A 24,989-nucleotide genomic window follows, 5' to 3' on the forward strand; every position below is an offset into this window, starting at 1 on the left:
ATGGTCATGTTGATAATCTCATGCTTAAACAAAAATAAAGATGTTGAAAACAAATTATCCCAATCTTTTAACAAATATAAAGGATATATGTAATAGAGTATGCATAATGGTTGAATTATTGCAGCTTAAAATAATGATATTCATAAAAATACAATGAGAAAACAGCGTTGTTTCATTTCATATATATTTGGCACATGAAATTATTGAGATAAAAAAACATTGAATGACAGATTATGAGTTGAAAGGAACATTTTGCCATCCTCAATCAGGAACATGATTGTAGAATGGAGGTTTTATGCCAACTGTATTTCTCTCTATCTAAAAGTGGACGGAATTCCATGCAACCTATTGTATCCGATACAGCATATCGAAACCGCTTAATGTCGTCTACGACAATGATTCCTCTAGCTCTGATATTAACCTTAGGGAACCATCTTAAAGGTTTGACTAAAGGAATCTGAATAGATATCATAGTTAACCCCCAGTTACAAACCAAATTGAAGCTATGAATGTGATAGTTATGTATCAATGTACAATATTCAAATAACTCTCAACAAATTTTCGTTATATGTTCCACCAATGTTCTTTATCTGAAATTTCATTCCTTGAATAAACATCTTATGTTTTAATACATTATCATTTATATAACTACCTATATGAATTGTAAAAAGATTAAGCAGTGTTGTGACTTGACCACTATGCTACATAAAAAAATTGCTGACCTCTTAAGGGAGATGGATTGATATAAGCTTTAAACTTGTTCCCAGATCCTTTTGCAAATTATGAACTGTTATTTTGTATATTTGTATGCAATGTCTATGAATTGAATAGAGACCATCTAATTTTATTTGAGGGTCTTTTGTTATATAGGGGATGGAGTATATCTAAAACGCCCTAGTCCACAGCTGTATATTAGTTCAACAAATGGTATATATATATTTTTTTATTTGAATGATAGGAAGATATCATCTATATGAATTAAATCTGTTATTCTTCTGAGCATGCCCTTTTTTGTTAATTTCGATTTCTTTGTTCCACTTTTACATATAAAACAATGCCATGCAAAAATAACTGATGTTAAGTTAGGGCGTTGTGTATTTTATGTCAGTAAATGAACAGACATGTCAACATGCACAAATGTAATATATTGCTGCGTCAACAAAAAGATGAAATATACAACGGTTTCAACACTGCAAGATAGTGTCAACACACAACGATATTGTCAATTAGCAAGAATGAAATGTAAATATTATGATATTGTTATAGCACAAGGATGAAATGTTCTACAGTTTAACACAACTACATACCAATACACAATGATATTGTCAATGTCCAAGGATGAAATATTTACAGTTTAAACACATCAAGATACTGTGAAACACAAAGAAATCGTCATAAACAAGTGTGAAAAATTGTACAGATGTTAACGCATAAAGATAGTGTCAAACACAAACTGATATTGTCAATACACAAGGATGAAATATTTACAGCTTAAAAACGCATCAAGATAATGTCAAACAAAAAGAAATTGTCAATAAACAAGGATGACAAATTTGACAGTTGTAAACACATCAAGATAGTGTCGAACACATACTGATATCGTCAATGCCGAAACATCAAGATAGTTTCAACATACGACCATATGGGTTTCCTACAGGTGCTCAAGTTTTTCCCACAATAAGACCCATCGCGCGCTTCTATCCGGGCAAAAACGAAAGATAAATATAAGTCCATATATAGATGTCAATTATTACAATTTACTTACCTACCTTCCTACTTACCTTACCTACCTTCCTACCTACACTTACCTACATACATGCATACACCCGAGATATGTTCTCAATGGAAATATAACATATTTGTTAATTTTATCAGAGTTATTATTTAATATCATATCGCCAAATCCGTCTATTATTCCCATATCACAACCTTTTTTTATCTATACTATCAATTAACATGAAATCGCCAGACGCCAAAGGACGGGTAAAGTGGAAGCCGTCAAAGTCGGTAGAATCAGAAACAAACCCTACTGCCTGCTGTATGCAGTGCTACGTTGCTTTTTAACAAACGCTTTGATATGGATAACTTAGAAATATATCTAGACAAAGAACTGAGCCATTGTTTTAAAACAGACCGGGGTTATTAAAATGTAACCAACATGCCATCGGTGGCGTCCTTTCCGATTAACCCCGATCTGTTTGAAAACAATAGCTCAGTGGGTCGTCAAAGGCGCTCTAACACCTACAGCGTATACAAGGCTTCTCAGTAAAATTAATAAAATAAAATTCAACAGATATTAATATCCACGGTATAGAAGGAATAGCATCGTCCTAGCAATAATCGCTTATAAGATCGACATTTACATACCAATTAGACCGGGGAGGGAGGGGGGGGGGGGGGGGGGGGGTGTCATTTAAAAAATGTAATTTAAAATATACAATTAGAAGCTTAAATGTGATGAAGGCAGTAATTGCCTGAAGTATGTAAATTTAGGTTTTTATTAAAATTAACAACAGTCTATTGCTCTTTTCAACCGATCAAAATTACTTCTTGGTGATATAGCACCAGCCCTTCAACTCTGGGCTACGAGTTCGAAACGCGCGAGGGGCAATCGTACTGACCGTAGACCGGTGGTTTTTCTCCGGGTATAAACAGAAACATAAGCAAAATTTTCGGAAAAGAACGACGTTGAAATCTATCCATTTTCAGAAGATTTTTAAATAATAATTATTTTTCAGAGTATCTATTTTGCGGTTTAATAAAATACTTGAAAGCGTGAATTTGAGAACGCATTAAAACGACAAGATCTACATGATTAATGTAATTCTATATATCATTAATGTATCTTCTACATAATTCATATATATATATTATACAGGATTAATATATCCTAATAGGTTTGTCATCAATATCCACGCTTTCACGATAAACAACTGCCCACATCATCAGAAATTGAGCATTGCTTATCAATAATATTTGGAATTCTGCGTCACGAGCACAAATTAGCCAATAACGATATTGACATCATCACCTATAGATGACATTTAACATGATATTGTCGCCAATATTAATTACTACTAATACTAATATACTGCCGCGCTCGATACACAGTGTTAAGTTAAAATACATGAACAGTAGTGGGTGTAAATCGTGAACATTCAATATTTCTAAACAATTTAGAATTTCCAACTATTTCCTATAGATAACTGAGAAACATAAGCATAGGCAAAGTCAATAACAATTAAGAAATCTTTTTGTCTCCTTCGTGCCTTTTTTCATTTTTCAATTCAATTTTACCATTTAATGATTGCTATTTTATGATGCTTCAAAAGTCAAACGTGGGCGCACTCGAGGCTTTTTTGAAAGCGACTATATCTATTTAATACTCATTATACAGGTTTTTTTTATCGATAATGAAATGAGTTATACAAGAGCGACTACCGAAAATGATTTGTAAATCTATGTTTACTGTTTACCCCGAGATGAATGGAAACAAGTGAGTGCTAGTGACGAGTCCTAAAGTTGTCGTCAAAACGTTTTGTGAATTCCGCATGATCTTTCATGAATTGGCTATCCTTCTAAAGAATTTTAACTTGCTATAGTTAATCTTAAAACAAATATAACGAATTGAAACGATATTGATTCCTTTAATTGTGTGATATGGTATTTTGTTCAGTTTTTACTTACCCAATTGTTTTCTAAACAATAAAATGTGTTTAATGAAAAAAAAGAAGAAAAAAACACGATTTCACCTTATATAAAAAAGACAATTGCTAGTCCTTAATGAAATCGTTGTTGTAACAAAAACAAATGGAAAAAAATGAGAAAAAGGTGTTGAAGAATAATATGAAGTGGATAAGGGTAATATTTATATTTCATATATCTGAAGACAACACATTACCAACTCATAAGGTATAAGGTAACGGAAAGGAGAGGGGGGGGGGGGGGGCTATGGTGGTGGTTTGATATCAAAAGTACACAGAGATTTAGAAAAGCGATAAGTACTGACTTCAGTAAGAACGTCCTCATTATGTAAAATATGTAAATCAAACCATTCTCTCCATAATAATAACATGGAGTCTTACCTCTTATCTGCATGCTCTTCTTTTCTCATATGTTGTTGTCATCTGTTGTTGTCATCTATTGTTGTCATCTGTTTTTCTCATCTGTTGCTGTCATCTGTTGTTGTCCCCTTGTGACATGCCCTTATACAAACCTACAAACTCTTCATGATTTCAAACTGCAGCGTCATGCCGATTATATATATTTGTACATTTTTCAGTGCATAATTTTTAAAGTCCCGTCGACCTCAATATCTCCTTTCTACCTCCTAAATTACTTCATCCATAGCCTTACTATCAATACCAAGCCAGGATCAAGATATAAACATATAAAGCACAGTGTCATAAGGAGAAGCTTTCATGCTTACAGTAACATATTTCATAAGATATTGTTTTTATTATGTTTTAGAAGCAAACAAATTTTGACTAGTAAGGGAAACATAAATATAATTCAAAATGGATAGAAATGAGGCAAACTACAAATATATAACTAATTCAAGTTGATAACCTAATATAGATTTGCATGGAATAGTATAGGACCGAGGGTTCGGGAATGGTAAGCGTCTTTGATTTCATCAACGTCACTCTTCTGCTTCATCATTGTCACACTTCTGCCTCATCAACGTCATTCTTCTGTTTCATCAACGTCACTCTTCTGTTTCATCAACGTCACTTTTCTGCTTCATCAACGTCACTCTTCTGTTTCATCAACGTCACTTTTCTGCTTCATCAACGTCACTCTTCTGTTTCATCAACGTCACTCTTCTGCTTCATCAACGTCACCCGCCAAATATTATGAACATTACATAAACAGATGCTTTTTAACAAGTACAGTGATAATATGACCAGGTGCCCCGCAAGGATGAGCGTGTTCTGCCTTACCACTATAGACCTGGTCAACAACTTTTCGTAACTTAATGAAATCAAAGGATATGTATGCCGATGACACAACAGCTCATATACATGGGAAATCCATTGAAAACATCAATTACAGCCTAAATGATGATGATATCTAATTCAAAATTTGTGTGACGTAAAACAAAATGTATGTCAACACTGCAAAAAACCTATGATTATGTTAATTGAAGCATCACAAACGAAATGTAAAGAGAACAACTTTCTGTCTTATTAAATCGTTTACAAATAACAACATCTTGTAGTAGCAATTGATGCGTGTTTATCTTGAGAAAAAACAAATTGCAGAAACATAAAACAAAATGATCTTACTACAAAATAGATATGTTCAAAAGATCTTTTACATATCAAGGTTCTCACACATGGAATAGTTTACGAGCTTACGTACAAAAATGTAAAACGTCTTTTATCTTTCAAGAAATGTTTTTAAACAGTATTTCATTGTGCAGAAATGCAACGTGTATTCATTTGATTTAGAAATGTTAATATACACATAGCTTTTACTATACAATAGCCTCTAGTCCTTTTAAAATGGTGTTTCCTACTAAGCGCATTGCTTCCGAAATACTCAAAGCTGTGATATGTGTGGCAGCTTGTTATTGGATTAAAAAGTTTGGAGCGTGGTCAATCGTGCCGATGACCCAGTTGACTTGGCAACCGTTGATATGACCGACACAGAGGCTGTTGCGTTGGTACGATAGATCAGACTACCAGGAAGTATTACAAATGTAGTACCATATGTGGTCATACAACAATAATACCATTGTGATATTTGTACATTATCACCTTACTACTGATTTTGTTATGATTAAGTGTATAACATATTTAAATTAAGTGTATAACATATTTAACGGCTTGATTGTTTCATAATTGTAATGTTGTTGTATATTATGCACGTTTTATAAAGTTTGACCATATGTAAGACGGATTGTTGACTCAATATGTTATTAAGCCAGTTATTATTATTATTCCTTAATTTGAAAATTTCCATGTGAAGCATGATTTGAATAATGTAAAATTGCCGAGTTAAGGATCGTCCTTCAATTCTCTAATGCTTTTCTATGAAAAATTTCAAGTTAAGGAATAATGATGAAGTGGCTCTTGAAATTGTTTCATAGTTTTAAGATGGAAAAAACTATTGTAGTCGCACGAATAAGGAAAAATAGGGAATAAAGTATAAAATGTTTAAAATTGATTGGTTTCCAAAGTTTGTCTGATTTTAGGTTTCAAACTAATGAGAAATAATCTAGTATTATAATTTAGCCGAGCAAATGTTATCAAAAAACTTAGGGGCCTATAAGAATAGAGGCGAACATTTCCAAAGGATGTAATCACATTATATAATTATGTACTTACTTCAAATTTAAAAGAAGAAAATAAAGACGGTCACAATTTGAAAGGACGTAATATCGTGTTAAGTTTTGGTAAGAATATACATGTATATAGTTTATTCTGTTTTAAGTCATAAATACTCTCTGTCAGAGAGGAAGTATCTTTAAGAGACATCTAAACACAAAATTCAGCAAATCAAGTGATATTTTTACAAGCCCATAAATCCTCCCTATCGTGGTGCAATTTAACAGAAATAACTTGATTAGTTTTAAGTATGTGGATGGTTAATCATGGGCCTTGCTATTGACAAGTAAATTGTTAAGCTGTTTGAACAATTAAACAAAACATGCAAAAAATACTAATTTCAGGGGACAGAATTGACACATTTGTATCACAAATATTGCAAAAAAATCTTTGTAATAATTTATGTAATATTATTCAAAGACGTCATTTACATTTCAAGTCAAAATTAAATAATTGTTTATACGTACTTGTGCATAAGTCAAATTCGATCAAACAAATTCTCCTATCGTGTGTTGCAGACACGTGTTATAATAACAGCATTGTTATTTTGTATGCGATTTATAAAAGATCCCCTCTTACATCCTACCACAAAATTACTCTACTGAGGAACTACAGCATCTTCAACAAATTATTGATAATTTTGAGAAAATATATGTCCAGAAAAACAATTTGGTCATTTATATGACTTATTTTGTGCAAATTTGTAAATACTTATCCATTATGAAATTCACAATTATACTCCCGAGATAAGCCTTAAGTATAGGCAAACCTATTTTATATAGAGATAGGCTTGCCATTGTCGTCTGGACTTAATGCTGATGACAATGCAAACATATTTCATGAATGTACTTATTTTGCCAATCATCATCACAAGCAAACTAATAACATATTATTTAACACGCCATATACGTCATACTGTAAACACCGCAGATCGTCAATCGTTGTCATGGTAACTATATCGTTAGTTAATAATTAGCCCTGTGTGAACGTGAGGTTTACGTCAGCAGTAATGGCGTTTTGTTAAAGATTAAGTAACTTGTTGACATGTCAATTCAAGGATATAACATCACGACAAGGACCGATTCACACTATCCAGCGTCATCGTGTATCTGACGGCTGATATACTTTTACATGTGTCATTATTACAGAGTCCCTAATTAGAGGTGATAATCACATCCAGAAATGGTCATTAAAATAACACAATTAATAAGTAGAAAATGGTATGATGACTGAAACACATACAATTGTAAGTAACCGTAAGAGTAAGACTACATGAATGAAGAAGTGTAAAACGGAATCAAACTTTATTTGCGATACCTTGTTTGTTTGTTCGCTTTATCATCTCCCCGTGAACAGCTAGGGTCATTTTAAGGTTCGATTTCCTTGTAGTAGTTGGTGACTACCTCACTGAACAACATACGGGAGGCCGTCGCATGCCATCCAGAGCCATCAGAGTAAAGTGTATTGCACAAGGACACAACCACGGCAGCCCAGACCGGCTTGTTTCATAGCTTACCGAGAAAATAAACCGACACGGTAAGGGGAAGACGGACATCGGACCTTCACCTGAGGTAACGTGGCCAGCACTCAAACCGACTGAGCTATCGCAGCCCCTGGCGTTACCAGCAATTAATGTCTGGTGATAACCTGTGCTTAATATAGAGGATTTTATATTCGTGGCTATGCAATACGAAATTTATTATCAAAGTTAAATCATTTCCATATAACACAGCCACGAGTGTAAGATTCTGTTGATCAAATAACTCATATCTATGAGAATATAAGTAAAATGTTTCAAATTAAATTATATGAAAGGCCCAAACGGTAAACTTTATCTGCAGAGACAATCGGGCGACGTCACAGATTTATTGTATTATTGACGCCATGATAGTGTAATTACAAGTGTCTTACGATATGTATTACATGACCTTATGACATGTTAGAACTGACAAGATATGTGATAAATATGGTGTTCCGTTAGGGCCAAATTTCCAATATCGCTCAATCGCTCCGTCGCCATCGTGTTTTCGCTCCTTCACTTCTTCGCTCTTTCGCCATCGTGTTTTCTCTCCTTCGCTCCTTTGCGTTTAGGTCGAAGGAGCGAAGGAGCGATATTGGCAATTTAGCCCTAACGGAACACCATAGATAGATTAATTGTTTTTTCCCTTTGTACCCCGATGATAGCTGTTTGATGGAACCAGCTGTCTAGACAAAGGGACATTTCGTTTGTTCCTCCAATAAAACTCTTTTGAGTCTTCATTACATCAAATCGTTTTCGTTTATTCTTTTCAGTTGTTCCTGTATAGTGTCGCCTTCTATTTGTTTCCCCCTAAACAAATACCTTTGACTTATATAAACCCAGCTGTTGACATTCCCCTTACTCTCGTCCTCGTGTGACCCTGACTGCTGTTGACCCCAATGACATTCGTCTTCACATGACAATGTCTGATGTTCATTGGACAGCCTTCATCACATGATCCTGGCTGTTTTTGTCCGCCGTAGACAACCGTCATCACGTGATCCTGGCTGTTTTTGTCCGCCATAGACAACCGTCGTCACGTGACCTGGATGATCTTGTCCGCCGTAGATAACCGTCATCACGTGATCCTGGCTGTTTTTGTCCGCCGTAGACAACCGTCATCACGTGATCCTGGCTGTTTTTGTCCGCCGTAGACAACCGTAATCACATGACCCTGGCTGTTTTTGTCCGCCGTAGACAACCGTCATCACGTGATCCTGGCTGTTTTTGTCCGCCGTAGACAACCGTCATCACGTGATCCTGGCTGTTTTTGTCCGCCGTAGACAACCGTCATCACATGATCCTGGCTGTTCTTTTCCGCCATAGACAACCGTCATCACATGACCCTGACTGTTTTTCTCCGCCTTAGACAACCGTCGTCACGTGACCTGGATGATCTTGTCCTCCTAGACAACTTTCATCACATGACCTAGATTGATGGTAGGAAAACAGACGTGTAAATCAAAAATTGACAGAATTTATCGTCCTTGCTAGGCTGAACAACACTCATCGGACTTTTTCATATCCAACTTGCAGGAATATTTCAATACATTTTAAACATGGCAATCCCTGCATCAATCCCTGCATCAGTGATCAAACAGCTGAAGTGACTTGACGAATCTTCGCATCTTAACGTTCAAATCTCTAACTATTAATAGTATAGCATACAATTAGATGATTTATGTAATGAGAATGACTCAACGTTGCCAGACAGAGAGATTGCGTATGTTAGACATGTTAACCATTACCGTTTCTTTAATACATAGACCATGCATTAAAACAATCACCAAATGACACGTGCATCGTGAATGTCTAACTTAGGAAGAATTAATTTATTAACAATTATCTATACTTAAGTTTAAACGCGAGATGAGCACCACTGAGTTGTGGCATGCTGTAGCCCAGTTATTGTACGACGCGAGTAAAGTGATAATCTCTCGAATGTGTTACATCGCCTTTAAAGAGTTATCATCCTCGCAAGATTTCCCTACATGAATCTGTCGAAGTTTGCCGAATGAGTAATTATGTTTATTTGAAAACAAGAGTAGGCTGTTCTATACTTATAACAACACCAATAGTTGCATACTTATTTTACTGCCTAAAAAATGTTTAAGCATCTCTCTTTAACTTTCGGTCTTAAGCGCGGCAATGGTAGGATATTATTACTGTTTCTTTTCAACCCCCTTGGTGTGACACATTAAGAAATTAAACTTCTAAATCGATAAAATAAGGGTACATGAAGCAAAATAAACATTCACAAGAAATTCATTGAAATAGTTCAATGCAGAAAACGACAGTTTCTGTTTGAAGTCAGACATGTCCGATGTTTGTTGATAAGCCTCCTTATTGCACAGTAGTAACCACCGTAGTTCTCAATTAGAGAATATGGTTTAACCCGTATTTTACCTAGATTTCTATTGTAAATGTCATCGAAGAAGCTACGGACTCTTACTCTTCCGGAACACCTGGTCTGATCCCACTTTTTATGAAATTGTATGAAATTAGATAAGCGAGTCTAAATTGGGAAATTTAATTGGAGAATGTTTAATTTCAAAAGAATATGAACAAAATAATTGAACACAAATTTTCAGAAGTAGAAGAGATTCTTTTCCAATCCACTACAACACTCTTTCGAATGCCATGGATAGATAACTAGATAGTTAAGATATGCAAGTTCAACGTACACTTGTATTTTCATAAGGCAACAAAACCACGCGTGATCATTTGTAGACGACTGGGGAAAATGCAGAACAAAAACGTGCATTGACCTGGTAACGTTATAAAGCTTTCGCGCTCAACTGAACGCTTAAACGATCGGTAAAACATCGAGCATGTCAAATTTCTAAATGACCATAATTCCTGCCTAGATAACAACGAACATGCATATGGGGAGTTGTCTGCTGTTTGTAAAGTTGGCAGTCCAAGGATGAAGAAGCGGTCAACATCCGCGGCTGTTAGGCAACTGAAGAAATATCTGGAGAATACAGTAAAAGCGGTTGGTTTCGACAACTTTTCAAAGGAAAAACCTGAAAAAGCACTAGGGATTTTAACATAGTACTTGAAAAAAAACAAGGAGAAATGGATAAACAAATCTACCCTGATCGCCTACCGACAAGAATTACAGTGGTATCTGGAAAAGAACAATACCGACATCAAAAATTACAAAAGCATTTTGATTGATGGCGGAATAACTAAAGAAATTATGAAAATAAGCCACCCCTTCATCAATGATGACGACCTCGAACATATAAGTTTTGATTAAGGAAGTAAAATAATTTCTATGCATTTTGTAAAAAAAAAAAAAAAAAAACCATATTGTTAAAGATGAAATTTTATTGCCTTTGGTATATTTGGGAGGGGGGGAACCTTTAGAAGCTGCGACTGAAAAGTTTGTTTACACACAATAATATGAAGAAATAATTAAACTAGTATCGCATGTTGAATACGGTCGATGCATGATTTTATCAAGCCAAGGTCAATGATATCGACCGAGGCCGACATGGGTTTAATAAAACCATACATCAACCTCATCAACTTGCGGAAATTGTATATTTTCACATATTTTTGATGCCGTCAGTGGAGTTCTGTAAAAAGTTACGAAAATCAATTCAAATTAATTCAAATTAGCTTGGCTAAGAGACGATAGAATTACATATGTGTACATCAATGAGCAAGGGCCTTTGCATGATTTATTTATTTTTGATTATAATTTAATCATAAGGAGAACAAAAACTTTTCATATTTATGTCAACCTATCCACAAAATCAGCTCAATTTAACAATGCTATTTCCATGAAGAGATTGATATTCAACATCAAAGGCAAAGTTCAAAATATTACACACAGGACACTGTTTATACTAATGTAAATCTACCCTTAAATTCAATTTAGGAAAACCAAACATGAAGCAAAAAAAAATCCACATGTTTTAATATACACGAGTGACAGAGTGTAGTCCGGGTTGATATGTACCACTAACTAACACGTGTGTTTACGTGCCTGAAGCGCTGGCGCGTAATTGTTTCCTGTGAGAAAGGTTTTATAAAGAGGTTGTTTTTTTCTTCCTGAAGAAAACATTCCATGATTGTTAATGAACCATTCACCTAACATGAACAGCCCAATTAGACGTCTAGACCGATGATAAAGTCTACTACCATAATTAGACGAGATTTGAAGGGGAACGAGAAACATTAACGATTATTATTAGTTGTATGGTAAAAGGTCTTTCATTTCTGAGAAGCCAGTTAGCACTATTATCAATAGATAGATAACAAACTGCAGCGAACACCTGGATGTACTCTTAGGCCACCCTGCGGGAAACATGAAGAACCCAAAAAGGAATTGATAAAAAAGATGATTTTTTCACAAACATAAATATGGACCTATTGGCATAGAACGGAAATGACCTACATAAGAAACATGACTTACCCTTAGCATGTGTGCGGGTTACATTTCGTTGTCCTAAGAAGAGATGATACGTTTGACAAGTGTGGGGCTGCTTTTGTCGTGGAGTTGCAGGTGCGTTCGATTTTGTTGAGAACATATTATATACTGTGCATTATGGATCGTTTTGGTCTGACAGGTGCCCTCCTGATAGGTTCGTTCAACTTTTCCAATCTTAGATCTCTATAAAACAATGGTAAAGAGAAGACACTAAGTTATGAGAAACGCCTGAAGCAACACAATTCAAAACGTGTCAGTTTATGTCAAAGCTACTTGGGTTCCAACAGTTCGGACCCGTTCTTCTTGTTTCCAAAATTCTAGAGTTTTCATGCAGACCATTGAACATTGCAATATTCTTAATACCTTATAGATTTGGGTTTTTTTTTATTGTTTTTTCGCTTCTTCATGAGACTTGTCCTCATAGTTTAACTTAATCATATTTTATTGCAAAAGATTTAACAAAGGGATTGGACAGTTATTGCAATTCAAAATCGCCCTATTGCCATAACGTACAAAATACATTATACAACTATTATATTAAGCTTAGATTTCATGAACATAAATTCCATTGATGAAAGAAAGAAGTAAGAAGAAAAAAAGAAAGATGGGAGGAAAAAGAGAGAGAGGATGGAGAGAAAGATAGATAGAGGGATGAGGAGAGAAGTGGAGAAAGTCATCATACATATGACAATGGCTGTTGTTATGAGAAAGTTAATATGTAACCGACACAAATAAACTGGACAACCCTTTTCAGCCTCACCACGAGGTATCAATTGACTTGTTAGTCTATGTCATGGCTCTGCAGGTGTGTGAATGGTCATGTATGGAGGCTCCCCAAAACATAAACGGAGTTTAAAACCAGGTTTTCTGCTCTAGGTACGTTTTTCATTTGTTTTTTAATGGAAATTGAAAAACAAAAAAACATATTTTCAAAATTACTTTATATGTCAACTTTATCTAGTTGTTATAAAATCATAGGGATCAAATTATACAAATCAAAGCCAATCGTTTATGACCAGGATTGGAATCATTCGAGGACCCTTTCTATGTGATGAAACCGAAAAGCTGGAGAAAACTCATTAGTCTTACAGGTGACCCCAAATCATATCATGCCCGATTGCAAAAACCACCAACTGGCACCCCATACACAACAACACAACGTACAATTGGCATTTCAGTGTACTTGCACTATAAAATAAACCATTATTTATCCCTCTTCATTCATGTACACCATCCTCATATAAACCTCAACAAATATAAAAGAAACACGTCCCCACTCATCAGTTTAGGTTATAACGACTGTGGCCTCCGATAATAGCATTAATCAAGGGAACATTGTAAAGCGCTATCACCCTTGTATATTACAGCCAGGCTAGTTAACACGACCCCTCACATTGTCACACTGTACTGACAAACAAAAGGATAATAACCACTGTTACTGTGAAATTTTGTTATTTTCACAGCAATTTCCTATTCTTCGAGGATGAATAAAAAATTACGGGAAGATACATTGTATAGTCGGTAAATATGTGTGGGATTTAATTTCCGTATATTGACGGTCATTTAAAATATATTGAGGGATTAAATACCTAGCAATATTTTCATAATTAGGAAATCCGCTAAAATTTGAGTACGCAAAATAAAGGACATTTGCAGTATAAACAAAGGTAAATCATACAGGTAAATCATACAGGTAAATCATACAGGTAAATCATACAGGTAAATCATACAGCTGATTCGTCCTTTTAAACGTAGTCCTTGATGCTAGGGACATTATACTGCTGTCATATCATTCTAGGGGCTGTTCAGTCATTCAAAGACTCGTCAATGTTGCAAGGGACATCATACAGCTGATTCGTCCTTTTTGGGAGCCGTTTATGATGCTAGCGAAATCATACATCAGTTTCATTCTTCTAGGACTCGTCAGTGGTGCTAGTGACATCTTACAGCTGTTTCGCCCTTCTAACAGTCGTCGATGAAGCTAAGGACATCATACAGCTGTTTCATCCTTCTACATGTAGGTCTCGTCAGAGATGTAATACAGCTGGGTTTTTTTATTGTGTACAAAGCTTATAAATCAAGTAAGAACGATATAGGAGACAAGTCTAACGATCCTGCTAATTAGCTCGAAATCTATAGGCTACAATCAGATAGTGGGATTGCTTGTCTCTATTTTCCTCGGCGAACGTGCTTAAAACTGCCGTTTCCTTATGTCTGTCAATATAACACCTTCTGATTAGTTTTTTTTATTAAAACAACAAATAGAAACATAAAAGTGCACGATGCTGATATCTAATTTCTAATCCATAATCTGAAGCTGACATTTAACAAACTGTTGATATTCACGGCCTTTACTGTACGGCGATGAAATCAACACGTTTTAATCAGATTTTTTTAAGAAGTGTATATTACCTGAATTTCCTGCTTTCTTAATTGAATTGGCGACAGAATTCATGGAATTTATTACCTAGGTCATGTTTATACTCATGACATGGGACTCGGGTAGTAATGCGTAATATTAAGAGAAAAGTGCAAACGAAAATGAGGGCAATTTATATTGGCAATACACACAAATGAAAGGCATTTCCTATATAGTGGATACTAGGGACATTATAGCAAAGGTGTTATTGACAGTGAGAAGCTAGGGGCGAAATATCGAGGGTTGACTTTACAATGAGAAGCTAGAGGCGTTATATCGAGAGTTGAGTTTACTATGAGAAGCGAGGGGTGTAATATCGAAGGTTGACTTTACAGTGAGAAACTAGGGGCGAAATATCGAGGGTTGACTTTATAATGAGAAGTGAGGGGCGTTATATCGAGGGTTAACTGTAAAATATAGATTGATATTGAATGGTATATAGAGGAAATAGTTAAATATAAAATGATAAATACATTAAACAGTTTAATAGAAAAGGATTTATACAGAAAAAAAGTCCAATATGAAATGTTCTGTACAGGAAATAATTTAATATAAAATAAAATATACATACAATAGTTTGATATCAAAGATATATACAAGAAATAGTTCGCTACAAAACAGTTATTATAGAGCATTCTTGGTATAATTTTAATTAACACCAACAGACGAAAAAGGGAAATAATCAGTGTTCTAATATGATCAATTGTAGGACCGAGAATTTCATACTTTAGAGTATGAGATGATATGATTATGTTTTCCTTTCAATTCAGAGAATAAAACTAGCTCAAAAGTCGGGAGGATGTATCTTTAACGAAACAAATTTTGGTTATGTTTAGAAAAATGCAACAGCCTGGTCTTGTTTTCAACCCTTTGTCGGAGATCAAAATTACTTTGATTTAATAATCAGAAAAGATTTAAATGTGATATATTTTATAAGGAAATGTTTTAATATCATCAGGTAATACTTTGGAGGTAAATTGAATCGTGCAATACTATAGGGAAAAATTGATATGACAAATAATCCATGTACAGGATGTGTGGATTTATCTAGGTCAAATCCAGAAACATGTGAATAAAAAAAAGTTCTGTAGATAAGATTATGTACGGAATAATATAATATAAAAAGGTAACATGTAAAGATATATGTTATATGTATTAGGTTACATATACAAACAATTGAATAGAAAAGATTATATACGAAAAACAATATAACAATTAAGTGGATATACGAATATCAGTTTTATATACTTTGGCACACGTTTTCATACGTTGAATATTAGAATATATATAGTTTATATATTATCATCTACTGCTACAATTTCTTTTTCATAATATAACTTTAAAGAAATAGTATAACTTTAAAGAAATAGACAAGAAGAAATCATTAGTTCATTTTGCTATTTTTTGTAGAATATTTTAGTTTAAACTGTGTTTCATTTGTGAAGTTCCCATTAACAATATATACATAATATATAATTGATACAAAAAGGAATCAGAGACAAGTGTCAAGACTATTATATAAATCTGACATCTATATATGTAGGTTGACGTTACATAACATCATAGACATGATAAAACATCGTATCATAATGGCAATAGAGTCTATTGTGAATAGCTGAAATTTGATCAAATAATTAGATATATTGTTGTTAATAAAAAGGGAGAAAAGCATGAAAATAGGATTTGCTGCTTCCATCTTGTTGTAGATATATAAATATAATATTTTTCTTATTTATATATATATGTATCATATATTATCATTATTTATTGTTGAATGGAAGTTAAGAAAATTCTTTGATTATTAAAAATAACATCGTTCGCTAAATATGAAAAATTAGATGTGGTCCGATTTTCCTCAATTTTCGTTGATTAAAACATGTAAATTTCCTGTTATTAATATAAATATAATACTATTCTACTTTTTTACAGACAAGTTTCATATCTTATATAAAATAAGGACTTTCATTCGGTCAATACGGTTTTATATCAACCTGGTAGAATATAAGATTTTGATCTCGTTTCCCCCTCGGTCAATACATATCACACCTTATTGATTTAACCAAAGGTCCATTATTGAGAATAATAATTTGTTGATTACTTGCAGTTGAATATTGATTGAAAATTATGGAAAGATAGTAATTGTTAATTAATCATTATGCTATATGTATTGTCAGAGAGCCTTTTCTGGAGGAATGATAATCACTTTTTAAAAAGTCGATCTTGTACAATCCTGATTTCACATTGCCTTCTTAATGCACCAATTTGGAATTTAAGATCAAGTCCGTTTTGAGGTTGACTGCATTATCATTTATTCCACGTCGAAATGATTTATGTATTCCTAATTATCTTAATAGGAAATCAATATTACACATATAGATTTTTAACAGAAAAAAATAAATTTAAAAAAGTGTATTTCTTGTGAGTTTGAAGAAGATATCGGGTTACTCATTGGTATATTTACATCTATTAAATTACAAGCAAATGTTTTTTTCCAGAGCTCTATTTAAAGATTTAAAAACGTTTCCTCCAACAGTAAGACCCCCTTCGCCACTGTTTCGCGCTTCCATCCGAGCACCCAAACGTGATTAATATAAGTTGATATAACGTGTTTGACAATTGTTGTAAAGTAAATAAAGTTTACATTACATACATTACAATAATAGTTTTCATTCGGTGCGGCAATTCGCTCCCCCCCCCCAAAAAAAAATTACGTTTAAAATAATGTCAATTTTTAATAATAATTTATAATTAAGCAAATAATTTTTTGTCTTATAATTTCGACAAAAGGATCTTTGCTTCGGACTAGTATTACCATAAATTTGGATATATTGGTGTTTGGAAATTTTCTTTTCTTTTCTTTGTGTTTTTTTAAACAGGGTATTTTTTCTGAGTCTAACATTGGCGTATTCCATTGAAGCAGTACCGATTTCTGCCATCTTAACAAGAGATAAAAAGTACTTTTCAGTGACCGTACAAGTTTTTATCACCGTAACGCTGTGGTTGTTTTTAAAGTCATAGCAGTTCATTTAGAGATACTACGAGTGAATCTTGTTCAAGCAATGTTAAAGCTTATAGAACTTAACATTGATCCTCTGGAGTTTGATTTTGTAATGGCACTATCTACCGAGTCAAAAGAGACTGGAGTGGAGACTTTGGAGGATCTTGGTGCGGTTTCAGAGAGAAAAATCACAGATCTCGGAAAATGAATTTCAGACCTTTCCCAGGGTCCAAAATTAGGCATATTTATTCATGACTCACTGGAAATCGAAGCTGGTCTTGAAGGAATGGTAATTGCGGCAGCTTGCAGTGGATCCTCAATATTTTGCCGAGCTGGTACCCAAGAGGAAAAAGAACTTTCTGATCTAAGAAAGATTCCCCTTTGTCATTCTGATGGAGATATGTTGATATTTAAATGTCTTCAGGGAGTGGACCAAACAGCAGGAGAAAGTCAAGGGAAAATGGTGTTTCCAAAATTAAATCAACGGCAAAGCAATTAAAGGAATGCGAGAAACCGTGAATGAAATGCTCACTACTCTTAAAAAAGAAATAAAAGTAAACGTTCCATTCAAGTTTGAAGATCCAGAGAGGGTCGACTCTTTGCTGATCCAACCTCTCTTGAAGGTGTTCCGAGAGAATAGCAGTCACTACCTCGGTCACCCTAAAGCAGGCTACGTGCTGATCACGGAATACCAGCGAGTTGAAGTTCAACAACAGTTATGATATCATTAGGAAGTCAGCCAGAATGGGTTGACTTTGATTAAGTGACGAGGACTTCAATGGACTTCGCGATGACTATTACTCCGATCAGTGAGGAAATGTTGAAAAAGCTAAAGGATTTCTTAATTTGGATCTTGAGGAAGCAAGAGCAAAACGAATCATACATGTGCATAGAGAATATGCTGGATCAGAAGTTCTCCGGCAATTCTTTGGACCAAGGTACACATACCTCAGATTATTTGAAGATTAATTAGTACAAAAATGTTACGGATCTTTTGTTGTTGTAGAGGCAGACCGTGACCAAGGCGAGCTGAAGATATTCTCAAAACCGGCTAATAAAGACACTATGGAAGGTACGTTAGAAAACGTGCTCAAGTCTATCAAAGAGACTTGGTGTAAAGTTTGCGGGTCGATCCGTAAGGGCAGTGCTAGAGGCTGGAAGATGTACTAAGACTTTGTCTATGCCGGATGAGTTCAAAGATATAATGATTCACTGTGCTGTTAACAAAAAACAAGAATTGGAGTACCATGACGTATTTTAGCACTTCAGCAAATTTTGAAAAAATAAGGAGTGCAAAATGTATTACCACAAGAAGAAGGCACCGTCCATTTGGGGCCAGGTGACATACAACAAACTGAAGATGCCATGAAAGCTGTCACAGAAACGCGAGGGAACCCAGATCTTTCTGCTCGACCAAACATACGGAGGTCAAGTGACAAATCTGAGAAAATGAAAGTCCGGATGCAGTGGTGTCGCAGACCTTCCCGGGGATTTGGTTTCGTCACGTTTGCCTCATTTTTAGATGCCGACAATGCCATTCGTAAACATGAATTTCTAATAGGAGATTCGTTAGCACGAATCAGACGTCCACATTCCAAAGCAAACCAACCAGATGATTTCAGAGTGTTTGTGGCTGGGCTTAGCAAAATGTTTGATGAAAATATTTTGAGGGAAAGTCTAGCTACTGTTTGTGACCTTGACCCTGATAATGATATTACAGACGTGGCAATTACTAGAAAAAAGGTTCAACCATAAAGCAAAGAAAAACTTAACACTTTTAAAAGACGATTATGTGCTGAAATTGAAAGGTATGTCGAGGGTGGAACATACGAACTGGAGTTAAAACCAGTCAGAGAGACAGACATCAACTTTACTGCATTTCTTACGTTTGATAACCCTGAAGATTGAGAAGGGGTATGAAGCGAAATAGGTCATTCGTTTCTCTTGAATAATCAGATTGTCTCTGCCAGACAAGTTTTACATTGTTCCTTGTACATTCTAAAAGGACTTTATGAAAAGAGTGTCGAAGAAGTCGGAAAATACGTCAATGACGTTGAAGAAGATGGAGTTCGGGTGAAGATAAAAACACTTCGAAACGACAATGTAGTCGTTGGTATTAACACAGACGACGTGGAAACACTTGTGAGGGTCAGGCATACATTCCAAGATATAACCAAAGGTGAAATCATTGAATGTGCAACATCATTGAGGTCGTTATTCACATGGGAAGGCCGAAACAAGTTGAAGCAGATCATGCATCAAACAGAAACACTCATCCTTATAGACAATAGTGTGATGTCTGTCTCCTTCCATGGGCTCCAACAAAATCGACAGAGAGCGAAACAAAATCGATGAGTTTCTGGTGAGGCTTTCAACAGCAAGTTCAGAAGTGATCAACTAAAAAGGCGAAGGAAGTCCACCTGGAGTTTTGGTAAAATACAGCATTGACCTGTCTAGATTGTGTCAAGAGACAGGCTTAGTAGCTATTCGTGTGGATATAGGAAATCACAGATTGACTTTGATCGGAGAAAATTATGCCCTAACCAAGATAAAAACACTGATTACAGGCACAATTGCAAAATCATCCCCGATGGACTGAAAAAAGATGACGAACCAGAATGCGTCACGTGTTATTGCCCTATCAAACAAAAGAATTTGTATCGTAAGGTATGCAATAGCCATCCTTATTGTAAGAATTGCCTTCAGGTAAAGGTCCAAATGTCCATTACCAATCGAAACTTTCCGATGAAGTGTGAAAGGGAAAATTGTACCACTCCGATTACCTGGCATGACATCTGCAACCTATCCAAAATGGGTTTCGCCAAAATTTCTGAATTATTCAAGGAAATGAGAAAGACTTCCGCTTTTGTGTAACACCTGGCTGCCCTGTTGTCTATAGAGTAACAGGGATTGGGAGATCATTCATCTGCCCAGAATGTGGATATGTTCAAAGTAGAAAAAGACGAAGACCCGACTATGACAAGATGGATCACTAAGAACAAAACCAACCGAAAAAGATGACCAAACTGTGCCATTTCTATAGAAAAGAACGATGGGTGTCACCATGTGACATGTTTGTCACGTAGAAAACATATTTGTTGGTTGTGTCTGGAATTTTTCGATGGGAGTGGCGCATGTTATAGACATCTTGATAGAACCCGTGGTAGTTTTGTTTAAAAAAACAACGTTATTGGCGTGGTTGTGTTAAGATAACAAGAGGCCCAAATGTCCTTAACGGTCACCTGAGATTTGAAATATTTCGGCCAACTAAATTGACCCTTTTTGGCCCCACCCATCAGTCCTAATGGGGTCAGTCTATGAAGAGTATTTGATTCTAACAAATTATAGTAGATAAGAAGATTTTTGAAATTTCAGTCAATTTGACCCTTTTTGGCCCCGCCCACCAGCCCCTGGGGGTCAGCTAGGGCCAACATGTACATAACATCAAACTGTAATCCCATGATGATAATTTGAACCAAGTTAGAATGAATTCCAATACAAATCCAACAAATAATAGTCAAAAATGTGATTTCCCTATATAAACTATAGTAAAGTTTACCCCCTCCCCAGGGGCAAACGTGAGACCCCAGGGTCATGAAATTCACAATTTTGGTAAAGCACCTTAAGACCCTTCCATCTATGAAGAGTATTTGATTCTACCATATCTGAGAGTAGGGAAGAAGATTTTTGAAATTTTAGTCAATTTGTCCCTTTTTGGCCCCGCCCACCAGCCCCTGGGGGTCAACTAGGGCCAACATGTACATACCATCAAAGTGTCATCCCATGCTGATAATTTGATACAAGTTAGAATGAATTCCAATACAAATCCAACAAATAATAGTCAAAAATGTGATTTCCCTATATAAACTATATTAAAGTTTACCCCTTCCCCAGGGGCAAACGTGAGACCCCAGGGTCATGAAATTCACAATTTTGGTAAAGCACCTTAAGACCCTTCCATCTATGAAGAGTATTTGATTCTACCATATCTGAGAGTAGAGAAGAAGATTTTTGAAATTTCAGTCAATTTGACCCTTTTTGGCCCCGCCCACCAGCCCCTGGGGGTCAACCAGGGCCAACATGTACAAACCATCAAACTGTAATCCCATGCTGATAATTTGATACAAGTTAGAATGAATTCCAATACAAATCCAACAAATAATAGTCAAAAATGTGATTTCCCTGTATAAACTATAGTAAAGTTTACCCCCTCCCCAGGGGCAAACGTGAGACCCCAGGGTCATGAAATTCACAATTTTGGTAAAGCATCTTAAGACCCTTCTATCTATGAAGAGTATTTGATTCTACCATATCTGAGAGTAGAGAAGAAGATTTTTGAAGTTTTAGTCAATTTGACCCTTTTTGGCCCCACCCCTCAGGCCCCTGGGGGCTGGGGACCATATAATTCACAATTTTGGTTGACCTTCAGCCATAGAAACTTTCTGCCAAATTTCATTGAATTTTGTTAAGTGGTTTTGGAGAAGAAGTCGAAAATGTAAAAAGTTTACGGACGCACGACGCACGACGGACGACGACGGACGACGACGGACAAAAGGCGATTACAATAGGTCACAGGTGACCTAAAAAGCGCTGAGGTTAGATCAACCTCTTGTGTATCAGATGCTACAATTAAGTAACAGATCAACAACACCTGTGCCTCGTAGCTAAACATTTCATTCTGGAAACTAATGTTGAAGGTGAATATAAGACTGCTTTTGAAACTAAAATAGTCGGGTATTCTATTACTATCAATATACCATTACTGGGTAATACCTAACACCAGTAATGTTTTAAAACTACTATTGTGTAATGCATCACGTCATTAATGTGTTAAAACTAATATTGTATAATAACTTATACCAGTAATCTGTAAAAACTGCTATTGTGTAAAACATAGCATCAGTAATGTGTTAAAACTACCGTGTAATAACTTACATCACTTCGGACCAGGTGAGCTAATAAAGGAATAACATATACTTCTCCTACTGGGCCTATCCCTCCGGTTCCAGAAAGACTAGTCACCATTGATTAATTGGTTGCCCTTCACCAAATAATATTTCTGACCAAAATTGGCATAATTATTTCATTCGTTCATTTCTAGTGACGATTTATATGACTTGCTTCTATTTCCCTATGGTATAAGCGTACCGGTCCTCAGGACCAGGTCAGCTAGAACGTAATTATAACCTACATTGAATATCAATTTAGTAAGAGACTGGTTGACACCCGCATAAATAACGACTTCGTACCCCTAAAGTAACAGTGTACGTGCGACCGATTTTGAAACGGTAGAGATTGACCACCTAACCCGTTTCCCAGACCATGTAAAGTCTTGTTTCCTTTGTTGAAGAAAAAGCTGCATAGGGAAATATATTTAAGTTATAAAAAAGACACAATGACATTCAACATTTTATTTTAAAATTACACATTTCAAGTAAGGAAAACATTCCTGAACTAATAATTTTCACTTTTAAACATTTGTGTTTGATTTCCGGTACACATGAAACTGTCGACGTTCCCGCAATATGTACTTGAACAATCGACAGCCAGTATTTAGCTGGCGTTTTTACAAATCATAATTGTTTAACAAGATGCTTAGTAGAATCACCACAGTTCGATCGTCTCGGGGTAGCTAAAGCAGCATGGTGTATAATGGTTCTTAAAGAGGCTTGCCTGCAGAGAGATCAGAAAAATTGGCTAATAGAAAAAGATTTTTTACACATGACAGATTGTTGGAATTGTTGAGTTTTTCATTTTATTTTCCTTATAAAACGCTGAAAAGTGATATTAAAACCTCATTTTTAAATATTATTTATTTAATCGCAACCCGCAATAAGTCTAATTTGATTGACACATCAAAGAAACAAGCACGTGCACAGTGCCGCACAGTGATAACTTCAAAGGCAGCGGCGATTTACAAAGGAGATTTGCCGTTATATTCCATACATTTCCCTCTCAGGTTGAGTTTTAAAATGTATTTTAAATACATATTCTGTAATTGTTTTCAAGAAATAAAGTCGGAAAGCCTCTAATTTTGTCACATAGAAACGTGTACTGAAGTTTATTTAGTGATCGGAGATGTGCCGTTTACCGGTCCGTCTGCGGGTAAGCCTCTTTAATAAGGACAAGAAAATAACGATTTTTTTTAAACAAATAACAGTCGGTTGATCACATATTGATACGGTTGATGACCCATCGGGAACTATCTCATGGGTCAATTAAGAGATATGGAAGCTTGAAAAACACTTAGATGTCATCAATATAGGTAACACTCAACAAAAAAATTAAAAAACGATAACATATATCTTACGTATATTTGTAAAAAGAAGGAAAAATAATAACAAGTCGTGATGACTAATCGGAAATCATCTTACAACGGAAACAATAATATAACAATGTATAACAATTAAAAATGGTTTTAAAAAATTGCTGCTAAAAGAGTTTTGTTCACCGCTCGGAATAAAACACATTTCTTACGTCATCCTATAGCTTGTTGGCATAATACGTGACGTTGTGACCATCCATAGCGCTATAGAGGACAACATGATGCTATATGAGCACCTACATCTTTAATGGTGACCCATGGCTTTAACATATATAAACGCAGGAAGAGATTTATTGTCTGTAAAATAATAAATTCCTAACTTACGTTGTAGAAAGATAATTGAATTCAGCAACTGAACAAAATGAATTGAGTCTTTCAACTTTAACTTCTTATGTTAGTAATGATTAAAAAATCAAAAATGTATAACATTTGTATATTTTATCAAGAGTACAAAAATAATAATGGATTGCGAATTGCTGTCAAGACAACTACACCTGAGTGAATTCAAACCATAAAAACAAAATACAATCGTAATGTCTACATTCAATAAGAATGGATTGATTTCTATTTTAGTTGAAAATGTACAAAAGAATTTATCAACATCGGAATATGACAATATAAATCATGAGATAAATATTTGTATCGTACAAGTGAAGATATAATACGCTTTGCTGCCTTGCGCAGCAATGTTATCATGTGCCACAGTAAATATACCATTATAATTAAATACAATGTATCAAGTCTGAGTATCAAAACTTATCTACCACAATGACATGTAAACCCTTTCCATCACTTTTCCATAGTTCATTTGGAAACAATCGCTTATGTTTTCTGCTTTTTTTTTGGTTTTATCTACATTTACAGTCAGTTTTTAACGCTCCGAATAAACTGTACCTCCTTAAAACGTCAAGCATATTTTGGAGGTCAAAGACATCTTCGGAACATAACAGTTTCC

The 24,989-nt window shown here is 35.1% G+C and overlaps 1 protein-coding gene across 1 annotated transcript in view; it reads right to left on the reverse strand.

Annotated features, from left to right (window-relative positions):
- The window catches only part of LOC117315176 (basic proline-rich protein-like), a 64,080-nt gene extending 55,205 nt beyond the window's left edge, over nt 1-8,875 (reverse strand). Inside the window, exon 1 of the mRNA XM_033869321.1 lies at nt 8,714-8,875. Coding sequence (XP_033725212.1) covers nt 8,714-8,875 — 162 coding nt within the window. The remainder of the gene's footprint in view (nt 1-8,713) is intronic.
- Between the last annotated feature and the right edge of the window lie 16,114 nt (nt 8,876-24,989).

The sequence above is a fragment of the Pecten maximus genome, chromosome 17 (genome assembly GCF_902652985.1).
Source record: "Pecten maximus chromosome 17, xPecMax1.1, whole genome shotgun sequence".
Lineage (NCBI taxonomy): Eukaryota > Metazoa > Mollusca > Bivalvia > Pectinida > Pectinidae > Pecten > Pecten maximus.